The 17,976-nt window shown below is 43.3% G+C and overlaps 1 protein-coding gene across 1 annotated transcript in view; it reads right to left on the reverse strand.

The window, feature by feature from the left end:
* The window catches only part of LAMA4 (laminin subunit alpha 4), a 116,185-nt gene extending 98,419 nt beyond the window's left edge, over window positions 1-17,766 (reverse strand). Inside the window, exon 1 of the mRNA XM_075498583.1 lies at window positions 17,205-17,766. Coding sequence (XP_075354698.1) covers window positions 17,205-17,405 — 201 coding nt within the window. The 5' untranslated portion in view covers window positions 17,406-17,766. The remainder of the gene's footprint in view (window positions 1-17,204) is intronic.
* Between the last annotated feature and the right edge of the window lie 210 nt (window positions 17,767-17,976).

Consider the following 17,976-nt stretch of genomic DNA (forward strand, 5'->3'; position numbering starts at 1 on the left):
AGGTTACATTTTGGCTCAAGCATTCGGCATGTGTAGTATTTAGGATTATCTTGTGACTGCAGGGGGTCTCAAAATTGTGTGAGTACCTGGGGATGGATGAGGGTTAAGTGGAGGGAATGGATATAGCTATATTTGCTCTGTAGGATCTTGGTCATGCTGGTTACTGCCTTGGTCCCAGAGAACTGGACGGACTCGCATGTTCACTAGAGAACCTATGAACTGCGCTTGCTGTGTAGAGACAGCAGATAGGAAAGCCTGCATGCATTTCTCTCTTTTTGGAATGCACAGGCAGCTGCACTGGATCCATCAGAGATCAAGTTTACCAGACTAATAGGGTGTTATTAATTAATGCTCTGTTTGAATGGTCTACGTGGACATGCCTTTAAGTTATGGAGAGTAAGCCCTATTTCTGGCAGGGGATGAACTGCCGAAAGCTTTTATCCCCATCTCATGTCTTATCCAGCCAATGCTCTGCCCCTCCAGGCAGTGTGTGATGCTCTGGTATACTCCAAACCCAGATTTTTCCACTTTTATGGGTGAGGAACTCACTGGTGCTAGCTCACCAGCTCTTGCTGGGAACATTTTTTGTACCAAATACTGACTACAGCTGAGAAACACTATTAGGTAAGTCTTGGGATGAATTTGACTGATAAAGGTTAGAACTATGCTGGTTTTGTCTGTCCCCAGGAAACTTATTTTACAGGTATAGTAGCTCATGTAAGATATCTGAGAAGTGTGCATCAGCAGGTAATCTGCCTTTCCTATTTGGCTTAGCTAACCATGAAAGACTGTCTTGCTACACTTCATAACTAGGAGATAACAAATCACTGAACCCAGCATCAGATGCTGCCAAAGGAGCAGCAGGATGAGTAGGATGATGAGGCAGACAAACTATTCTATAAGCAACTTCAACCTACTGGATGTCTGCTGGAAATACAACACAGCAGAGAGGAAACAGTCCAGGAGGTTCCTGGAGCGTGTGGCAGATAACTTCCTGACACAGCTGGTGAGCGAGCCAACGAGGGAAGGTGCCCCGCTGGACCTCTTGTTCACCAACAGAGAAGGACTTGTGGGTGATGTGATGGTTGGAGGCTGTCTTGGGCAGAGTGATCATGAAATGATAGAGTTTTTGATACTTGAAGAAGTGACGAGGGGGGTCAGCAGAACTGCCGCCTTAGACTTCTGGAGGGCAGACTTTGGCCTATTTAGGAGACTGGTCTACAGAGTCCCCTGGGAGGCAGCCCTAATGGGCAAAGGAGTCCAGGAAGGCTGGACATTCTTTAAGGAGGAAGTCCTAAAGGCAGAAGACCAGGCTGTCCCCAGGTGCCGAAAGATGAGCTGGTGGGGAAGAAGACCGGCCTGGCTGACTAGAGAGCTTTGGCTGGAACTCAGGAAGGAGGGGAGAGTCTACAACCTTTGGCAGAAGGGGCAGGCAAGTCAAGAGGACTACAAAGGTAGCAAGGTTGTGCAGGGAGAAAATCAGAAAGGCCAAAGCCGAGCTAGAGCTCAGTCTGGCTACTGCCATAAAAGACAACAAAAAATACTTCTTCAAATACATTAGCAGCAAAAGGAGAGCTAAGGAGAATCTCCAGCCTCTAGTAGATGGGGGAGGGAACACAGTAACAAAGGATGAGGAAAAGGCTGAGGTACTTAATGCCTTCTTTGCCACAGTCTTTAATAGCAGGGCCAATTGTTCTCTGGGTACCCAGCCCCCTGAGTCGGAAGATAGGGATGGGGACTAGAATGGAGCCCCCATGATCCAGGGGGAAATGGTTAGTGACCTGCTGCACCACTTAGACACTCACAAGTCTATGGGGCCTGATGAGATCCACCCGAGAGTACTGAAGGAGCTGGCAGAAGTGCTCACCAAGCCCCTTTCCATCATTCATCAGCAGTCCTGGCTAACTGGGGAGGTCCCAGTTGACTGGAAGTTAGCAAATGTGACACCCATCTACAAAAAGGGCCGGAAGGAGGATCCGGGGAACTACAGGCCTGTCAGCCTGACTTCAGTACCGGGGAAGCTGATGGAGCAGATCATCTTGAGTGCCATCACACTTAGAGGATAACCAAGGGATCAAGCCCAGCCAGCATGGGTTTAGGAAAAGCAGGTCCTGCTTGACCAACCTGATCTGCTTCTACGACAAGGTGACCCGCCTAATGGATGAGGGGAAACTGTAGATGTTATCTACCTGGACTTTAGTAAAGTCTTTGACACTGTTTCCCACAGCATTCTTCTGGAGAAACTGGCTGCTCATGGCTTGGACAGGTGTACTCTTTGCTGGGTAAAGAACTGGCTGGATGGCCGGGCCCAAAGAGTGGTGGTGAATGGAGTTTACTCCAGTTGGCGGCCGGTCACAAGTGGTGTTCCCCAGGGCTCTGTACTGGGGCCAGTTCTGTTTAATATCTTTATCAATGATCTGGATGAGGGGATCGAGTGCACCCTCAGTAAGTTTGCAGACGACACCAAGTTGTGCGGGAGTGTTGATCTGCTTGAGGGTAGGCAGGCTCTGCAGAGGGATCTCAACAGGCTGGATCGATGGGCCGAGGCCAGCTGTATGAGATTCAACAAGGCCAAGTGGAAGGTCCTGCACTTGGGCCACAGCCACCCCATGCAACGCTACAGGCTTGGGGCAGAGTGGCTGGAAAGCTGCCTGGCAGAAAAGGACCTGGGGGTGTTGGTTGACAGCCAGCTGAATATGAGCCAGCAGTGTGCCCAGGTGGCCAAGAAGGCCAATGGCAGCATCCTGGCTTGTATCAGGAACAGTGTGGCCAGCAGGACTAGGGAAGTGATTGTCCCCCTGTACTCAGCACTGGTGAGGCCGCACCTCAAATACTGTGTTCAGTTTTGAGCCCCTCACTACAAGAGAGACATTGAGGTGCTGGAGCGTGTCCAGAGAAGGGCAACGAAGCTGGTGAAGGGTCTGGAGCATAAGCCTTGTGAGGAGCGGCTGAGGGAACTGGGGTTGTTTAGCCTGGAGAAAAGGAGGCTGAGGGGAGACCTCTACAACTACCTGAAAGGAGGTTGTAGAGAGGTGGGGGTCGGTCTCGTGTCCCAGGTAACAAGTGACAGGATGAGTGGAAATGGCCTCAAGTTGTGCCAGGGGAGGTTTAGACTGGATATGAGGAAATTTTACTTCACTGAAAGGGTTATCAAGCATTGGAACAGGCTGCCCAGGGAAGTGGTTGTCACCATCCCTGGAAGTATTTGAAAGATGTTTGGATGAGGTGCTTATGGACATGGTGTAGTGGTGGTCTTGGTAGTGTTAGGTTTACGGTTGGACTCGATGATCTTAAAGGTCTTTTCCAACCTATATGATTCTGCGATTCTGTGAAATGCCTCTGTATGATCAGATTCCTGAGTCATGTTTTCCAAAATGGTAGGACAGTCAGTGATAACTGCATTAAAACAGTGCTTTTAATATTATTTGCTGCTTTTAATATTATTTGGCATTGGTCCTCTTCCTCACAACTTTTATCCTCATCTGTTCCACACATGATCACTAGACTGTTCACAAGATCTCCAGCAATGTGTAACCAAGAAATGCAGAGCAAATGTCTGCATTTTTTCCTGTAATACCTACTGTGGGAGAAGCTTGAAAGGGTGGTCTCTGTCTCTCAACAGCTGAAATGGCTGAGATAACAGATGGCTGTATTTAAACACTTTGATTTTTGTTACTCCTCCAACCTGCCAAAAGGATCCATCTCTACAACTACATTTGATCTAACTACCATACGCCATGTGGACAAAGGATCTGATGATCTGATAGATCCTATTTGAAGTCTATGACTCAGGGTAAAATTTGTCTAATGAAACTCTCTCTGCTTTGTTTTGTTCTGATTTTTTGAGGCAGAAGGGAGAAAAATATTTCTAGAAGGTGTCCTTGGGCTTTTTATAAACAAGTATTTGATGACAGCTCTGGTATTGTCCTAACAGTCATTCATATCCCTGCCACTTTTTTACAATCATAACTATATAGTTGCAAATAATTTGTTTATCAGTTTCTTGTAGCTCTTGCGTCCCCAAAATTTGGATGGATTTGAATTTGCTAAAGGAGAAAGAATAATCATATGGATAGACATTTGTGTAGTTACAATTTCCTCAAAAGCGTAGTGAGTACTTGTAGCGATGAGGGGTTTGCTGCAGACAGCATGTTCCAATAGGTCCGTTTATATATAGTGAGGCATTGATTAAATCCATGGCTCCTCAGTTTATATTTATAGCACACATTCACTCTAGTTTTTATTTATAGGTTACCTTTTAGTCTTGTCTATATTATATGTCTCTCTTGTTGGCAATGAGGCTTGAATGTCATTTAAACAGTCTTACAGTAAATGCCAACCGGATGAGTTGGTCGTTCATTGGCCCTTCTTGGGGGAGGCCTCTGTACTTCTCTTGGGCTGTTTCTATTAATGGAGCATCTGACCGTTACGCGTATGGGCTGTGGATCTCCACCTGCCCCCCATTGGCTCCCACAGCCCTTCTGCTGCTGCCTTGTTCTCTACTCATGCTCGTGTCCTCCCTGTCCTGCTTTCCATTTGTCCTCCTACTCCTCTTCTCCACTTTGCCTTTCCCTGCACCTGGTTCTAGTCACTCACCCACTTCTTGACATACCCTTCACCTCTAGTCTACTAACATCTTCACAGCAATAGTTTCATTGTGTTGTTTGAAATTAACTTAAGGAAAAATATTCCTTCTCCCTGAACAAATGAGAAACTCATCACCTGGTTTCTGTGCATGAACTCCTCTGTCCCTAACTATGTTCATAAGGATATTGGGACTCAGGAAAACACATTCTTCTGCTCATCTCTTGTGTGACCATGAACATGACTTTTTCACTCAGTTTCTCCATCTGTAAAATGGAATAATAACTGTAGTCACACAGGATCACAGAATCACAGAATCACAGAATGGTTGAGGTTGGAAGGGACCTCTGGAGGTCACCTGGTCCAACCCCCCTGCTCAAGCAGGGCCACCTAGAGCTGGTTGCCTAGAACCATGTCCAGATGTAGCTAATGTAATCCACGGCAGTGTACCCAATGTAATCCCAGAGACAGTGCCCCAGATATACCCAATGTAATCCACAGCAGTGACACAAGTCAACAACTTCATGTCTTTTAAGAGAACTAGTCAGAACCACTAGGAAGAATGAACATCCCCACATGGGCAGACATTTCTGGTAGTCATGATTTGCTTCTTTCAGATGCCTGCAGTGAATATAGAGCTGTTGCTGGACCCAAGACTTCCAGTCTTTTTAATCCAGTGCTGAAAGAACTTTTTTGGCTTCCAGTTAAACAGCCATACTTTAAAGTCATTTGCATATTTACACAGCACTGCTTGGCATTGTGCCGTCTTTCCCATTTTTTTTCTCCATCCTTTCTAAGGGATAGACCATGCTCTGGTATTTGAGGGCAATTTTTATGATTGACCTGCGAGGATTTACTGCCAAAGCATACCAGATATATGAAAAGGGTTAGTCAAAGAGGGTAGGGAGAAAGAAAAGGAATTACATTTTGGTGTTAAAATTTCACATGAAAAGTTGAAACTAACTTTGTAGGACAGCTTTTAAGATATTTAAGGAAAATCTGTTTTCTTCAATTCATGAGGAAGAAAATATGAATATGGAAAAATTATTAGATATAGAAGTTGGTTTTGTTAAAATATCTTTCAGGGCATTTGTTTTTGTTAGATAAAATGATAAAACATTTTCCTCTTCTTGAAAAAACAAATGAAGAGCTGGAGCTCTTGCTGAAGGTACAAATAACATTAGTTCTGCTGATAACTTCCCCTTTTAACCTGCCCTGTTCATTTCTCTTCATTTGCTACATGCATCTTCCTAGACCAGGTCTTGGCTATGGAAGAGGTTGCTGTGAGTTCTTCCATCCACTGAGTTAAACTATAACTAATTTTAAAAATAAAATGCCCTGGTGATGCCCTTTCCAAGAGCTGTCATAGTTCACTTTAGCTTAAGTTATCATTTGAACAAATAAATGAATTTCAAATTCCCAGGCCTTGAGTAATAGCAAATTCAAGACTGTCTTTGTAGTTGAATCTAATAAATCCCTATGAAGTGATATTTTAGAGGGATCTTTGTCTTTCTCTGCAGAATGAGGCTCTCAGAAGTTAGTAACTGACCTGTTGGCCAGACATGCTCTACCACCAAAGTCATCATAAAGAGAGATGGACAGAAGTCCTGCTCTATACCATGAGTTACTTCACAACATGCAGACAAAAGCAGACATGTGCTCTGCAATTTTATTTCTTCTCCATTGATTTTTGCTAAATTTATCTGAGCTTTGAAGCCTCACAAACCTGGAGAATTAAAAACAAACAAGCTTGCTCACCAGCTTGCTGTTAGGCCTCCAAGCTCTATTTATAATTTCTATAAGCCTTCATTACCTCTGGTCTACAGTATCAAATTCTTCTGAACTAGAAAGGTCACATTCTAACTATTATTACTGGAGGAATTAATTCAGTGTGTGACATCATAGTTAGACAGTTAATTACGCCATTTAATAGAACACTACAGCTGTTAGAGAACTGTCTGCATGCAAAAAAAGCCACTCTACAGTGTTTAGCATTTCAAGGGCAGAAACTGCATGCAAATTAGTCATTTGCAATGTCAAATTTATTTTAAAAAATGTAAACATTTCTGAGAGGAACACATTTTTTAGCTTAGTCTCCAAATCAATATTCATGATAGTTTTGTAATAAGCACCCTGGTGTAGTACATTGAATTCCTGTATTTTTCTCTTAAATTTCTGACACTGTTAACTGTGAAATATTTATTGCTTCCAGTGCTCCACTGATGTTGTAAATTAGGAATTAACCAGAAGTTGGGGAAGAGTTTTGGGCACAATGCTGGTAATCTTTTTTTATCCATTTATCTCGACAGGTACCTCAGTTCTAACTGCATTTAATGAGATTACAAACTAAAGCAATTATGTGAATTATACAATAACAAGCTTTCTGTTTTGTTATTTAGCTTGCAAATATAAAAGCAAATTCTTTCTTGCTGAAATAGTCATTCAGTGAAAACCCCCAATATTGTTGCATATTCTTATTTTTTAAATTAAATTCTAAGATGAGATAGGTTTAATGAAAATTAAAGCCTTACTGAGTGCATTTGCCATAGATCTGGGCAAATTAATATAATAATGGGATTTTCTAGGTAAGTGATATGAAATGCTCATTAAAGCTGCAGTGGCATGTTTTTGTGAAGCTCAGTAATTTGAATGTTCAAACATAAAAAAAATAAAGCAAGCAGTGACACTGGGTTTGAATCTGTAATCTTTTTCAGTAAATGAACTGTTCAATGAGTGATGAAACAAAAGAATTTTCTGTTACTGGTGTCCTTTCTGTCATCCCCCGTGCGTGGATCTCAATATTGTCCCTTTTTGTCCGCATCCCCAGCGATGCCCCCACCTGAGAGCACAGGGCTATGGCTGGTCCGGAGCCACGCACGCAGTCTCTGGCCAGTCTGCAGCTGCTAAAGAATATATCTGATGACTGAATTTAGTCCATTTTTCCAACTGTTGCTGTGTTAAGCAACAACTTAACACTATAAGATCTCCATCATTTATATATACAGAGAGGTTGAGCTCTCCTCAGAATTTACTGAAAAAATTGTAGTTGCCTTGAGGCAGACAGGACAAGGCCCTAACTTAATAACAGCCTGATTTGAAAACTTCATTTGCTGACTTATCCCTGACAATGGGGAATATTTATGTATCACCTGAGGAGTTATCAACTCATCAGCTTCCAAAACGGAAGTTTATTTTTGATGATAATAAAGAATATGATACTGATGGAAACTCTCTTCCCGAAGTTTTAGACAAAGAGCTTAGAGATTGCTGAAACTAAAACTAGCAAGACTGAAACTAGTTGCTCCAATTCTAGGTAAAATCGTGCTGGCAAGGGAGATACAGAACAAGTGTTACCTCTATTTGTCCCTGTTGCATAGTACAGCTAGCAGTTGGAGAGGGAGTGAATATGGCTAATTGCACATGGGTAATCCCCCATATTATAACAATAAACAAAAGCAGAGCATGGGCAACAATAAACAAAGCAGAGCATGGGCAACAGGGAAAAATGACAAGGAACCCCCTCCCCAGCCCACTGTCACTCTATATTCTTGTTCCTTGAGTGGGCTTGTGCATGCCTCCCTTGTAATAGTGACAGGGTAACGGTGACTCCCGCAAAAACAAGCAATAGCTGAAAGCCAGATGGCTTTATGCAGAGCAACAACATTATCTATTACCTTGACTAAGTAATTGTATTTAATTTAAAAAAAATTTCCTGTGTTGAAAATGTTTCCAGACTGTTACCCCTTCCCCAGTCCAAGTGGAAAACAAAATGCCATTCAGTGACAGAGATGGGGTTGGATCCAACATAAACATTTCTCAGCTAGGCATTCTCCATAGAAGTGCATAGTCATTTTTTCCATATACAGTGGGAAAGACAAAGCCTCTGCTTAAAAGGCATTCTTCTCCAAAAAGGGGGAGGGCTAAAATGTTTTAGCTGTCTGCAAGCTGGCTAAGGATTAGAGATTAATACCAGCCTCTGCTCTAATGTTCTTATTACGACAGCCACTAAGTAAAAAACTTACTCTTACATACGCTCGCTGTTGGAAACAGAAAATCTGAAGTTGGAAAGGTAGTTGTTTGATTTTCCTCTTTCAAACAAAATGCCAAGTTTATTCAAGGAGAACAATTTACAGGAAAAGGGATAAATAATTCTGTGTTGTTTCCTCATTAACCACCCTCCACCCAGTCCCCACAAAACACTCGCATGAAATGTGCGTTCTGAGTCATACTTTCTCCTCTTGAGCCCCCCGATAAGTGAGACATAATCAGTTGACAAACTACAGCACTCCCTGAGAGATTTCCAGATAGAGACAAAAATTTTCAAGGGATAAAAAAGAAAATTGGCCTTTAAAGTAGGTACGACTGTGCTCTTGGGACACTGTTAAAACTGAGAGGGTAAATCTGAAGCTTCCTTTGATTTCCCTTTTGCAGCAATTTCCCCCACCCCAGATTTCTAGTATTTCCTGGTTTGATTTTGCAGCTCTCTGAAATGTTGGAATCGCAGCAGGGACATATAGTGGTCTGCTTGACCAATAGCCAAGGCATCAATTTAAAAGCCTGTTAGCACGAAACACAAGCCACAGTGTGAAAACTTGAAAGATCAAGAGAAAGAGCTTTCATCCATCTCTCCCTCCCAAGCGTGGCCCAACTGTGGACAAACAGGCAGCTGCTGGGGATGGCTGATGGGAAGGTGCCATGCTTCTGGGCTGTCCTCCCAGAACAGTTTCCCCCTTGATGGTGCCAGTGCTTTGCATATGTGAGGGAAGGAAAGGAGACAGGCATGGTTAATGTGTGCTACAAGCCTTATGTCCAGCATGGAGGTGGGCAGAGGCTGTGCTCTGAAAGGAGAGAGGAAAGGCCAAGGCTCAGGAGAAGGTATAACCTGCCCTGATCTCTCACTGCTTCTCGGTCCATGGCTTGTTTTGTCACAGGCATGGTCTGATAATGAAGAAATTAGTTTCTTGTCGGCTCAAAAAGGGGGAAGAATAGATGCATCAAGAGAAAAAAAACCCCAGTCTCTTTCCTCATCCCTTACAAAAATCCCTTGCCCAAACCCCTGTTTCCAGCTGACTTAAGAGTAATTAGCTGGTGCTTTAGAGACTTTGTTGAGCCTCTGCAGACAATCCTCGCCATTGATGGGAAGTAGGGAGCCACGGAAAACCACAAACCTGCAAAAATCTGAGTACGACACACAAATCCCCTCTGACCTTACACCATGTCTAGACCTTCAACACCTGCCCACCTGCCCCCTGAATGGATCTGTGCCGGGTACTGGTGCTCCGGAGGCCTTGCCAACCCTCAGCGGACCAGGCTGTGTTAGCTTTTCTGGGGCACCTTGGTATGTAGGATTTTAATAGCTGGGGTACAGAGGGCTGTGCTGTGTTTTGCCCTGCCAGCTCTTTTATTTATTTTTTCTTTTTTTTTCTTTTTTGGATGCTGGAGCAGATTTTCGCTGGACAAATGCCTTCTTCCACGGAGTGCTTTCGAGGAGGGGTCCCTGGAGCCAGAAGTGGGGAGCACAGGATGAGGGAGTCATGAACAGCAGGCTCTCTGTGGCTTTCCACGGGCTATCATCCAGGCTGAGAGGTGGGAAACCACAGTGGGAAGCCCTAGGACATATTGGCCTTGCATTAGCCTTGGCAGAAAAGAAGTCTGCTCATCTCTTGCCGCTCAGAAAGCCTTTCATACAGCAGTTACAGGATGCATCGTAGGGTGGTAACAGGGTACAACGCGGCCCAGAAATGATCCGGTTTAGTTGCTGGTTCTGTGTGCTTTTTCTTCCACCTGACGCCAATAGTGAAAGGTTGAATGAGCTCATTTTTATTCATTTTTTTTGGGAAGACAGAGTGGAACAATGATTCAGAGCCTTACAGTTTTAGCTAAAATGGCTATTTTTGCAGATCATATTGGAAGTTGTTCATGCAGGTAGAGTCTTTTTATTCAGTAATTATTAAATTATATTTCAAATCAACATTCAAGTGTGTCAGTTCTTCCCATGCTCCCTGGCTTCCATATGTCACGACTTTAAAAATAACATTTTAGTTCTTCTTACAGTCTTGTAAATGTGGAATAGTAATTTCTAAAATATTTTTTCACAACCCTCTATTATTCTTTGGCTCATATTAGGTATCTTAGTAACTCTTGAATACTTGGGTTTTAGCACTGTTTCTTGCTGGTTTGTCTTAAAAGAAAAAAAGGAGTTCTAGTATTTCTGAAATATTTATTTTAGAAAATAACCATCTAAAGAATTGTATAGTACAGCTAAACAGGAATGACAAAGCCAGATTGTATTTACTGCATTTTAGTCAATCTCTGTTTGCATTGCCAAATACACACTGTATGTATCCTGACTGATAGTTAGGAAAATCTCTTTGAGATCATTTAATGACAAAGAATTAGATTTCAAGAACTGTGGAGCTCTAACAGCTCTGTATACAGTACTATTCAGCAATTGTTGAATCTTGCATTAGGATGCATAACCCAAACATCCCCAGCTCATGGTGGTGTCTGAAAATGAACTGGGATCAGATCCAAATGTTCAAGAGGACCAATTAAAATATAAAAACCAAGGGTGTCTATATTTTGGTGTCTGAAATCTAAGTCCAGAAGCAAATTGTAAATTATCAGTGGCTGGTTATATATTACTCGGAAACTAGACCTATTTTCCACAGCTCTTGAACACTAAGAGCTGTGATTGTTATCAGTTTAAATCAGGACAAGTTCTCCTTCAGAAACCAATTCTTTTATTGCTTCTCATGCCCCCTGGAAAAACTGGACTTTTAATTCCTTCCTTGCTTCCCATGTCATGAATAAGAGTGGGCATGAAATGCCTTTTATTGGTTTTCACAGCCCTGAATAAGCTTTGGGGCACTTTGCTGGTACTTGCCCAAAACTTTGTGGGAACTCACTGCGGTGGACTTTAAATTGCATTGTTCTGGTGGGTGCTTTATGCACCTTCCTGAAATGGAGAACATTTCCCACTATCCATCTGCTCTGTCCTGTGCTTCCATTTGCTTCAGCTTCCTATGATTTAAAAGGTTTGGGGTCTGGCGGCTCTACTCCAAGCAGCTGATTTTCATTAAAGCTTTGATGAGAAACTTAAGCTGGAATCACAAACATCTGCAGTAAAACTTCCTCCCCACTAATAGACATTTCTCAGAACATAACCTTGTTGTACCAGAAAAAACCAGCAGCTAGAAATCCAAATTGCCCATTATGGGAGGGGAGTTAACCTAACATAACCTCAAGGGTCTGAAATGAATTCTTGTAAAGATCTGCTTTTTTAAAGGTAGATGCAGTTCCCATTAGCTTAAAAGAGTATAAAGGTTTCTGTCAAGCTAAAACCTTTTTTGGCTCACACCTCAGGATTAGGTCTTCTGCTGCTTCTTTTAGTGCTAGTTTGTTTTCAACAGATTAATGCCACAAGTAAGGATCAGATTGTGGTTTCTCTAAAGAGTCTGCAAGACTCTCTGTTTCCACCTTTACATGGGAAGGGGTGAAGGCACTTTAGTGATAGTTTGAGTCTTGGTTAACAAGTGGCTGGGACTTTTGATTGCTCTCTTTTATATATTTTATGTGAGCCATTTTAGAGAGGTGAGTTTGTCACAGGTCCCATGCTAATTATTGCTTATCACTTTAGAGAATCAGAAAGAAAGCACCTCAAATACTGTTTCTTGCTTTTGAAAATTTAGATCAGCAGCTGCTGGTAGAAGTCAGGTGGGAAAAAATGATTGTCAAACATGGCATTTTAACATGCAAGCTCCGTCAGATAACTTCTGCCTCTTACAGTCTCTTATAGTAAATGGCTATTTTTGCCTTGACTATGATAACTGTTTCCTTTAAAGGACTTCTTTTGCCTTTCTGCCTTTCCCCTGAGCCAAAACCACTGATGCTGGAAACAGTTTTCCTCTTCCATCTGTCCAACAATATCATGCCTTCCTTCACTCTGGGAATTGGCTTCCTGCCCTGTCCCAACTACTTCATTTTTTTCTTTACCCTTAAGGCTTTTGATTATCTCATTCTTGCTCTAATTTTTTTCCTCTCCTTTGTCTTCTTCCTGCTTTAGCTTGCTTCCTTTCCCACTATTTGCTTCACTTCTTCTTTCCATAGAGGACATTTGAAATCTTCTCTTGCTTGGCCAGTGTTTCCACAAAATGTCTGTCTTCGCTTTCATCTACTAATCCTTCTTATGCTCATCTCCTATATTGGGCTCTCTTCGCTATTTTCTTGATCTCATGTCGTCATTTGCACCAGAATGAAATGAATCTTCTGAATATCACCTTACATTCATTTTGCATTAAAGCGAGTGACTGCATGTGTATTACAGGGAATCATTTGCCTTATTCTCTAGTGTTTGACATCTTGTACCATTGTTCATGCTCACCTTAGACTCTGTACTCTTCCACTGTTTGCAAGGAACTTTATTCCTACTGGGGGGCAAAATCTACATCTATATAATTAAAATCAGTGGAATTTACAAACACAAAAGTTGATAGTGGCAGGCTTCAAACCCAAATGGTAATGTATGACCTGCCTCTTATTTTAAAGGCATGTGTTTGACAGTGGGATATGACTATTCTCAGAAGTTACTTCTGTTTTTCAGTTTTGACTCTGTGCCACACCAAAACTGAAAGTGTCTCATCACCCCCTTTCCTTCTGCCGTGTCCAAGCTAATGCGTGGAACCCCAAACCAAAGATTTCTGATGTTTACCACTTGCTTTTTTGCTTTCATTTCATATCTGACTGTCAGTTTAAAATCCTTTGCTTCCATCTCTGATGAATCTTCCTTGTAAAATATTTTAATCTATCCTTATTTGGAAAAATCAATCTCTGACTTAATGCCACCAACTGTGGTTGGGTTATACTGATGAGCTGGATCCAGCGCTTTGTGCTCGTTCTCTTTCTGTTTCTCATTGTCTCCCCATACACATCAGGATTCGGCACCATAAGGTCTTCCCTGGGTCCCCTTATTGTCTTCGTGAGCCAAGGAACTTAATCATCCTAAATAGCACACAAGCAACTGAGTACTTGGGAGTGCTTTTCATATTCATCTGCGTCTTGATAGACAATCCAACACAACCAGATAAAGTCTCCAGTGCTTAACTACCTTTGAAATTAAAATTTGTAACTAACTTGTAGTCTGAACTGGGTCACCTTCAGTTTCCAATTGTTGCATATGATGAGACCTTCTTTTGTTAGACTAATGAGCCTGTTATTAATTTTTTTTTGCCTGTGTATGTGCTTACACAATAAGTTCAAAGTTTTTTCTTAACCTCCCTCTGAGCTAAGCAGATTGTATTGTAATCAGCTATCTTCCAATTCCTAACACTCTAATGCTTCTCATGATACTTTTCTGAATAATTTTCATCAATTTATAAGCATTCTTGAAACAGAGGCAGAGACCTAGATACAGTATTCCATGATGGTCACTACCAGTGCTCATTTTGCAGGTAACATGACATTTCGTTGGGTGGAATCTAGTCCAGTTAAATTAAACATCTACATTTTGTGCCCCAGCCTTTAGCTGATTAATAAAGCTGTCCTGAAGTGAGTACCCAACATAGTCCTTACAAAGGAAGAGGATCCTTTGAGGGCCTCCAGGGAAGACAGCTAGGAATTAGAGATTTAAAAAACCTGGTGTCTCCATTACTGTATGGGGAATGGGGATTCCAGCTTCAGTTATACTTGAAGACCGTGCTTGATTTGGATTGAAGAAGTTTAGCACAGTTTATGTGCCTAATTAAGGTATACTGGATCACATACTGATTAACAACCAGGGCACCAAGCTACTAGATGTTGCTGAGATCCAACTCAAACCCATGGTCTGCTCTGTGAGTGAGTACAGCATATTAGCATAGCATTGAAAACGTAGTTAGTTCTCTTCTCTCTGCCATCAAGAGGCTTTCATTCAAATCCAAGGCACAGAAAACTCCACATTAACATTAATTCTGAATTTTTAAACCACTTCTCCCAGTTCCTCTGAGTTTAGAGTTGCCAAACATGGGAATGGAAGAGGAGTGGGAGAAATATTCACTAATATGTATTTACATTAATTGGGGTCTCCTGTTCTTCTATAGGTTCATAATATCAAACTCTTACCAAGATTTAAGAGCACCCCACCAGTTATAGCTTGGTAACTCCCATCAGCACTGTTTCAGACCTTGCAAATTTCTGAAGATGTGCAGAACAGAATCATGTGTGGGGCAAGTGCTGACCAGCACCTGCCCCACACGCTGAAAGGTCGTGATTTCTGACTGCCCTGATCTGTGCTCGGCTTTACGGTGGCATGCTTCACATCGCGGTTGAGTAGCACCACAGTCCACCATGAAGCACCGTCCACGGCTCTGTAACTCTTTCTTGTAAATCTGCCCCTTTTGTATAATTTGGCACTATTCAACGTGACTAACAGCCTCTGTCTGCTCGGGAGAGCTATAGGCCTGAGTCAATATTTAGATGAAGCAGCTGAATCAAACCGCGCTGTGTAAGGGAGTTTACTCTGTGGTTCACTGTGAGCTGCGGGTTAAGAGCTCGGGCTTTGAAAGGGGCTAATTCAAACCTGCTGGGATAAACCCTGTTCCCGGGGTGAAGGGAGGGGAGGTGGGCTGTGGGAGGGGGAGGCTCTCTGAGGACCAAAGGAAATGTTCCCTCCTCGGCTGAGAGACTACCAGACCATCACTCTCTGGCCCTTACGTCAACCTCCGAGCTTAGAGCCGGTTCCCCAGCTCCTGTTACCAACTACGTACATGGATCAATGGTTAAGCAGGTTCTCTCTGTTACAGAGCCACCAGCCCTATCCTAAGAGAGCATCCTACTGGGCCTCCTTGGAAATTGCCATGGAGGTGGGCTCTGAAATGCAACAGTACGGTGAATCTGCAGTTAGCAAAAGGGCCCAAAATCATGGCTCTTCCTCATGAAACCATAACATCCTGCAGCCAAGGGCCTTGGTATGACGATAGCAGGCAGCATCATTCATTTGTAACAAGGGATCCAGAGTCTAAAGTGCTGTCATTGCAGGGGATGAAGTAAACTGCCAGAGTAAACACCAGTTAGTGAGTCTATTAGATCGGACTGTACAAATGAAACTTTAGGGAGGATTAAAATGGGTGAAGGAGACTAAAGTGTCATTCCCCTGCAGTGTCCAATATATCCCACAGCACCTTCCCAAGGTAAAGTCTAATATATCAAAATGAAGCAATGTGAACTGTGTCTTTGGGAAAACCATACTACACTATCATATCGAGAAAGGCTAATAATCACTTATGCCCATTATCCTGTGAAAAGCAGCTACAAAACCCATCCAGCTCTTACATCAGGCATTTCATTGAGGGACTTTCCATGTTGTAAGCAACAGGTGGCAATGCAGCTTCCTGGGGCTGATCCCCGGCCAGGGGAGAAGAGCTGTACATCCCACGTCATGGAGCCCGTCCAAGCCCGGGAGGGCTCCCGAGAGCCCCTGTGCTGAGCAGAGAACGGTTTAGCCTCCAGTTTTCTCACACAAGTCATGTTTCATGCCGAGTCCCTGGCAGGGTGGGCAGGCATTTCCCGAGGCTGCCCAGCTGCTTGGAGCTGCTGCAGTGGGGGGATGAGCTCTGCCCAGCCCCGCGGTAACCCCAGCTGTCTGAAGGGCTTGTGCGCTTATTTCCATGGCTGTTAGTTCTGGCAATTGGAGTGTAGGGGGAAAATTAGCTGTGTGATATCAGAGACTGCGATCTTGATATTGTCACAGTGACACGGCTGTGCTAATTGCACCTCATTTTTGGATGTTATGCTAGAAGAGCTACTCTTTCCCTTCCCATGACCTTATGTAACTCAATTTGCCTCCTGCTTTGCATCTCCCACGCATGAGACATTACTGTCCCCCCCTCCCAGTGTATGCTGGAGTAATTTATTGTTTTCTCAAGCTGTATTTTTGAGTAGTCCATTCCCAATGCAGCCTCGCTAGAATGAGGAGTATCAGCCAATGGCAAAACACAGGGGTTGCAGGAATATTTTCCCCCGTCAAATTGCTTCTCAGATCTCTCTAATTCCATTTGTCACTAATCCCAAACTCATAATTTTTGGAAGTCTTAAAATCTCTGCAGGTGTTTTCTCTGCAGGCAGTTTCCTACACGTGTGTGATTTGTTATCTCCGCTCCCACCGCAAAAAGGAACTTCACATTTTGGAGGCGGATAGCATTCAGAGACAAAAGCACAAACTTCTACAGTACAGTGTTTGCCACCAAAAGACAGACTCTTTCTGGAAGTTTAAGTGAATTACAATTCCAGGAACTACAACAAGGCAAGCAGAAAAGTGTTGTGACAATTAACCCTTTTAAAATAGCTCTGTTTAGACAGGCCTGTTTAGTTATGTTGGCAGGAAAGTCAGAGACGTGCTAAGCCAGCCTCACTGCAAAGTACAGCAGCTGTCTGCTCACAGCAGGCAGGGCATGTGTACATTTTGAAGTCTGAACTGTATCTCTCCAGTCCCGAAATGCAACGTCTCAGACCCCCCCCGCAAAAAAATCTCTGGTATTGCTTTAAGGATTGAATGATTAAGCTAACGTTAACCAGATGGGAGCTTCAAGACAGACAGATGAAAGCAGAAAAGTGCAGACACTAGAGAGAGAAGGGAGTTACTGTACCTCAGCAAAAGGCACCCAACTTCCAGTAGCTACTGCCTGCTGCTGCCCTCTGATAACAGTGGCTTCTTGCGCGCTGACCGCTGAGCTACCTTCAATGTCAAACTGAAAAACGCCTCCCTCACTCGAGGCTGTGCTGGAGGAGAAGCATCTCAAAAAGAATAATATAGGAGAAACGAGGGGCCAGGCGGAGATCAAAGCCATTTCCTCCCCTTACATCCAGCAGTGGTCTTCTAGCGTCTCAGTAATTGTTTACCCTCTTCTGCAATCAGCCCCCCTTGGCTTAGTGGTGCCTCAGTTATTTTAACTTTCTTTCAGCGTTCAGTTTCCAGATGTGGCACTTCAAGGCAGTCTAACCAGATCCTTATTTAAAAGAGGAAAAAAAAAAAAAAAGAAAAAAAAAGGGAACAGAAAGGAAGAAAAGCGCTTTTGCTGCCTCCCTCGTTCACTCTCTGTGCCTGTGGCTCCTCTTTTTCCCCAGAGGCTCCAGCTCAATAACATACAGATGGGCAGTGCTTAAGCAGAGAGTGTCAAACAGAGATTGTATTCCAGGAAAGCACCGCTGGCTCCCCAGCCACCTTATCTCCCCCTGTCAGGATACAGACTGACGCTCCGCTCGGTGCTCTGGCTTCCTTCACATGTTCACATCGTTCCCTTTTTTACCTTTCGTGTCGAGACCCTCCCACTCAAACTTTGCCGTTCAGAAAGTGAGGTCACCCTTTCCTCCCCCCACGCCACCACCCCCCCCAACTCCATCCGACCGCTCCATGCGAAG

Source organism: Mycteria americana, chromosome 3, assembly GCF_035582795.1.
Source record: "Mycteria americana isolate JAX WOST 10 ecotype Jacksonville Zoo and Gardens chromosome 3, USCA_MyAme_1.0, whole genome shotgun sequence".
In the NCBI taxonomy this organism is placed as follows: Eukaryota; Metazoa; Chordata; class Aves; order Ciconiiformes; family Ciconiidae; genus Mycteria; species Mycteria americana.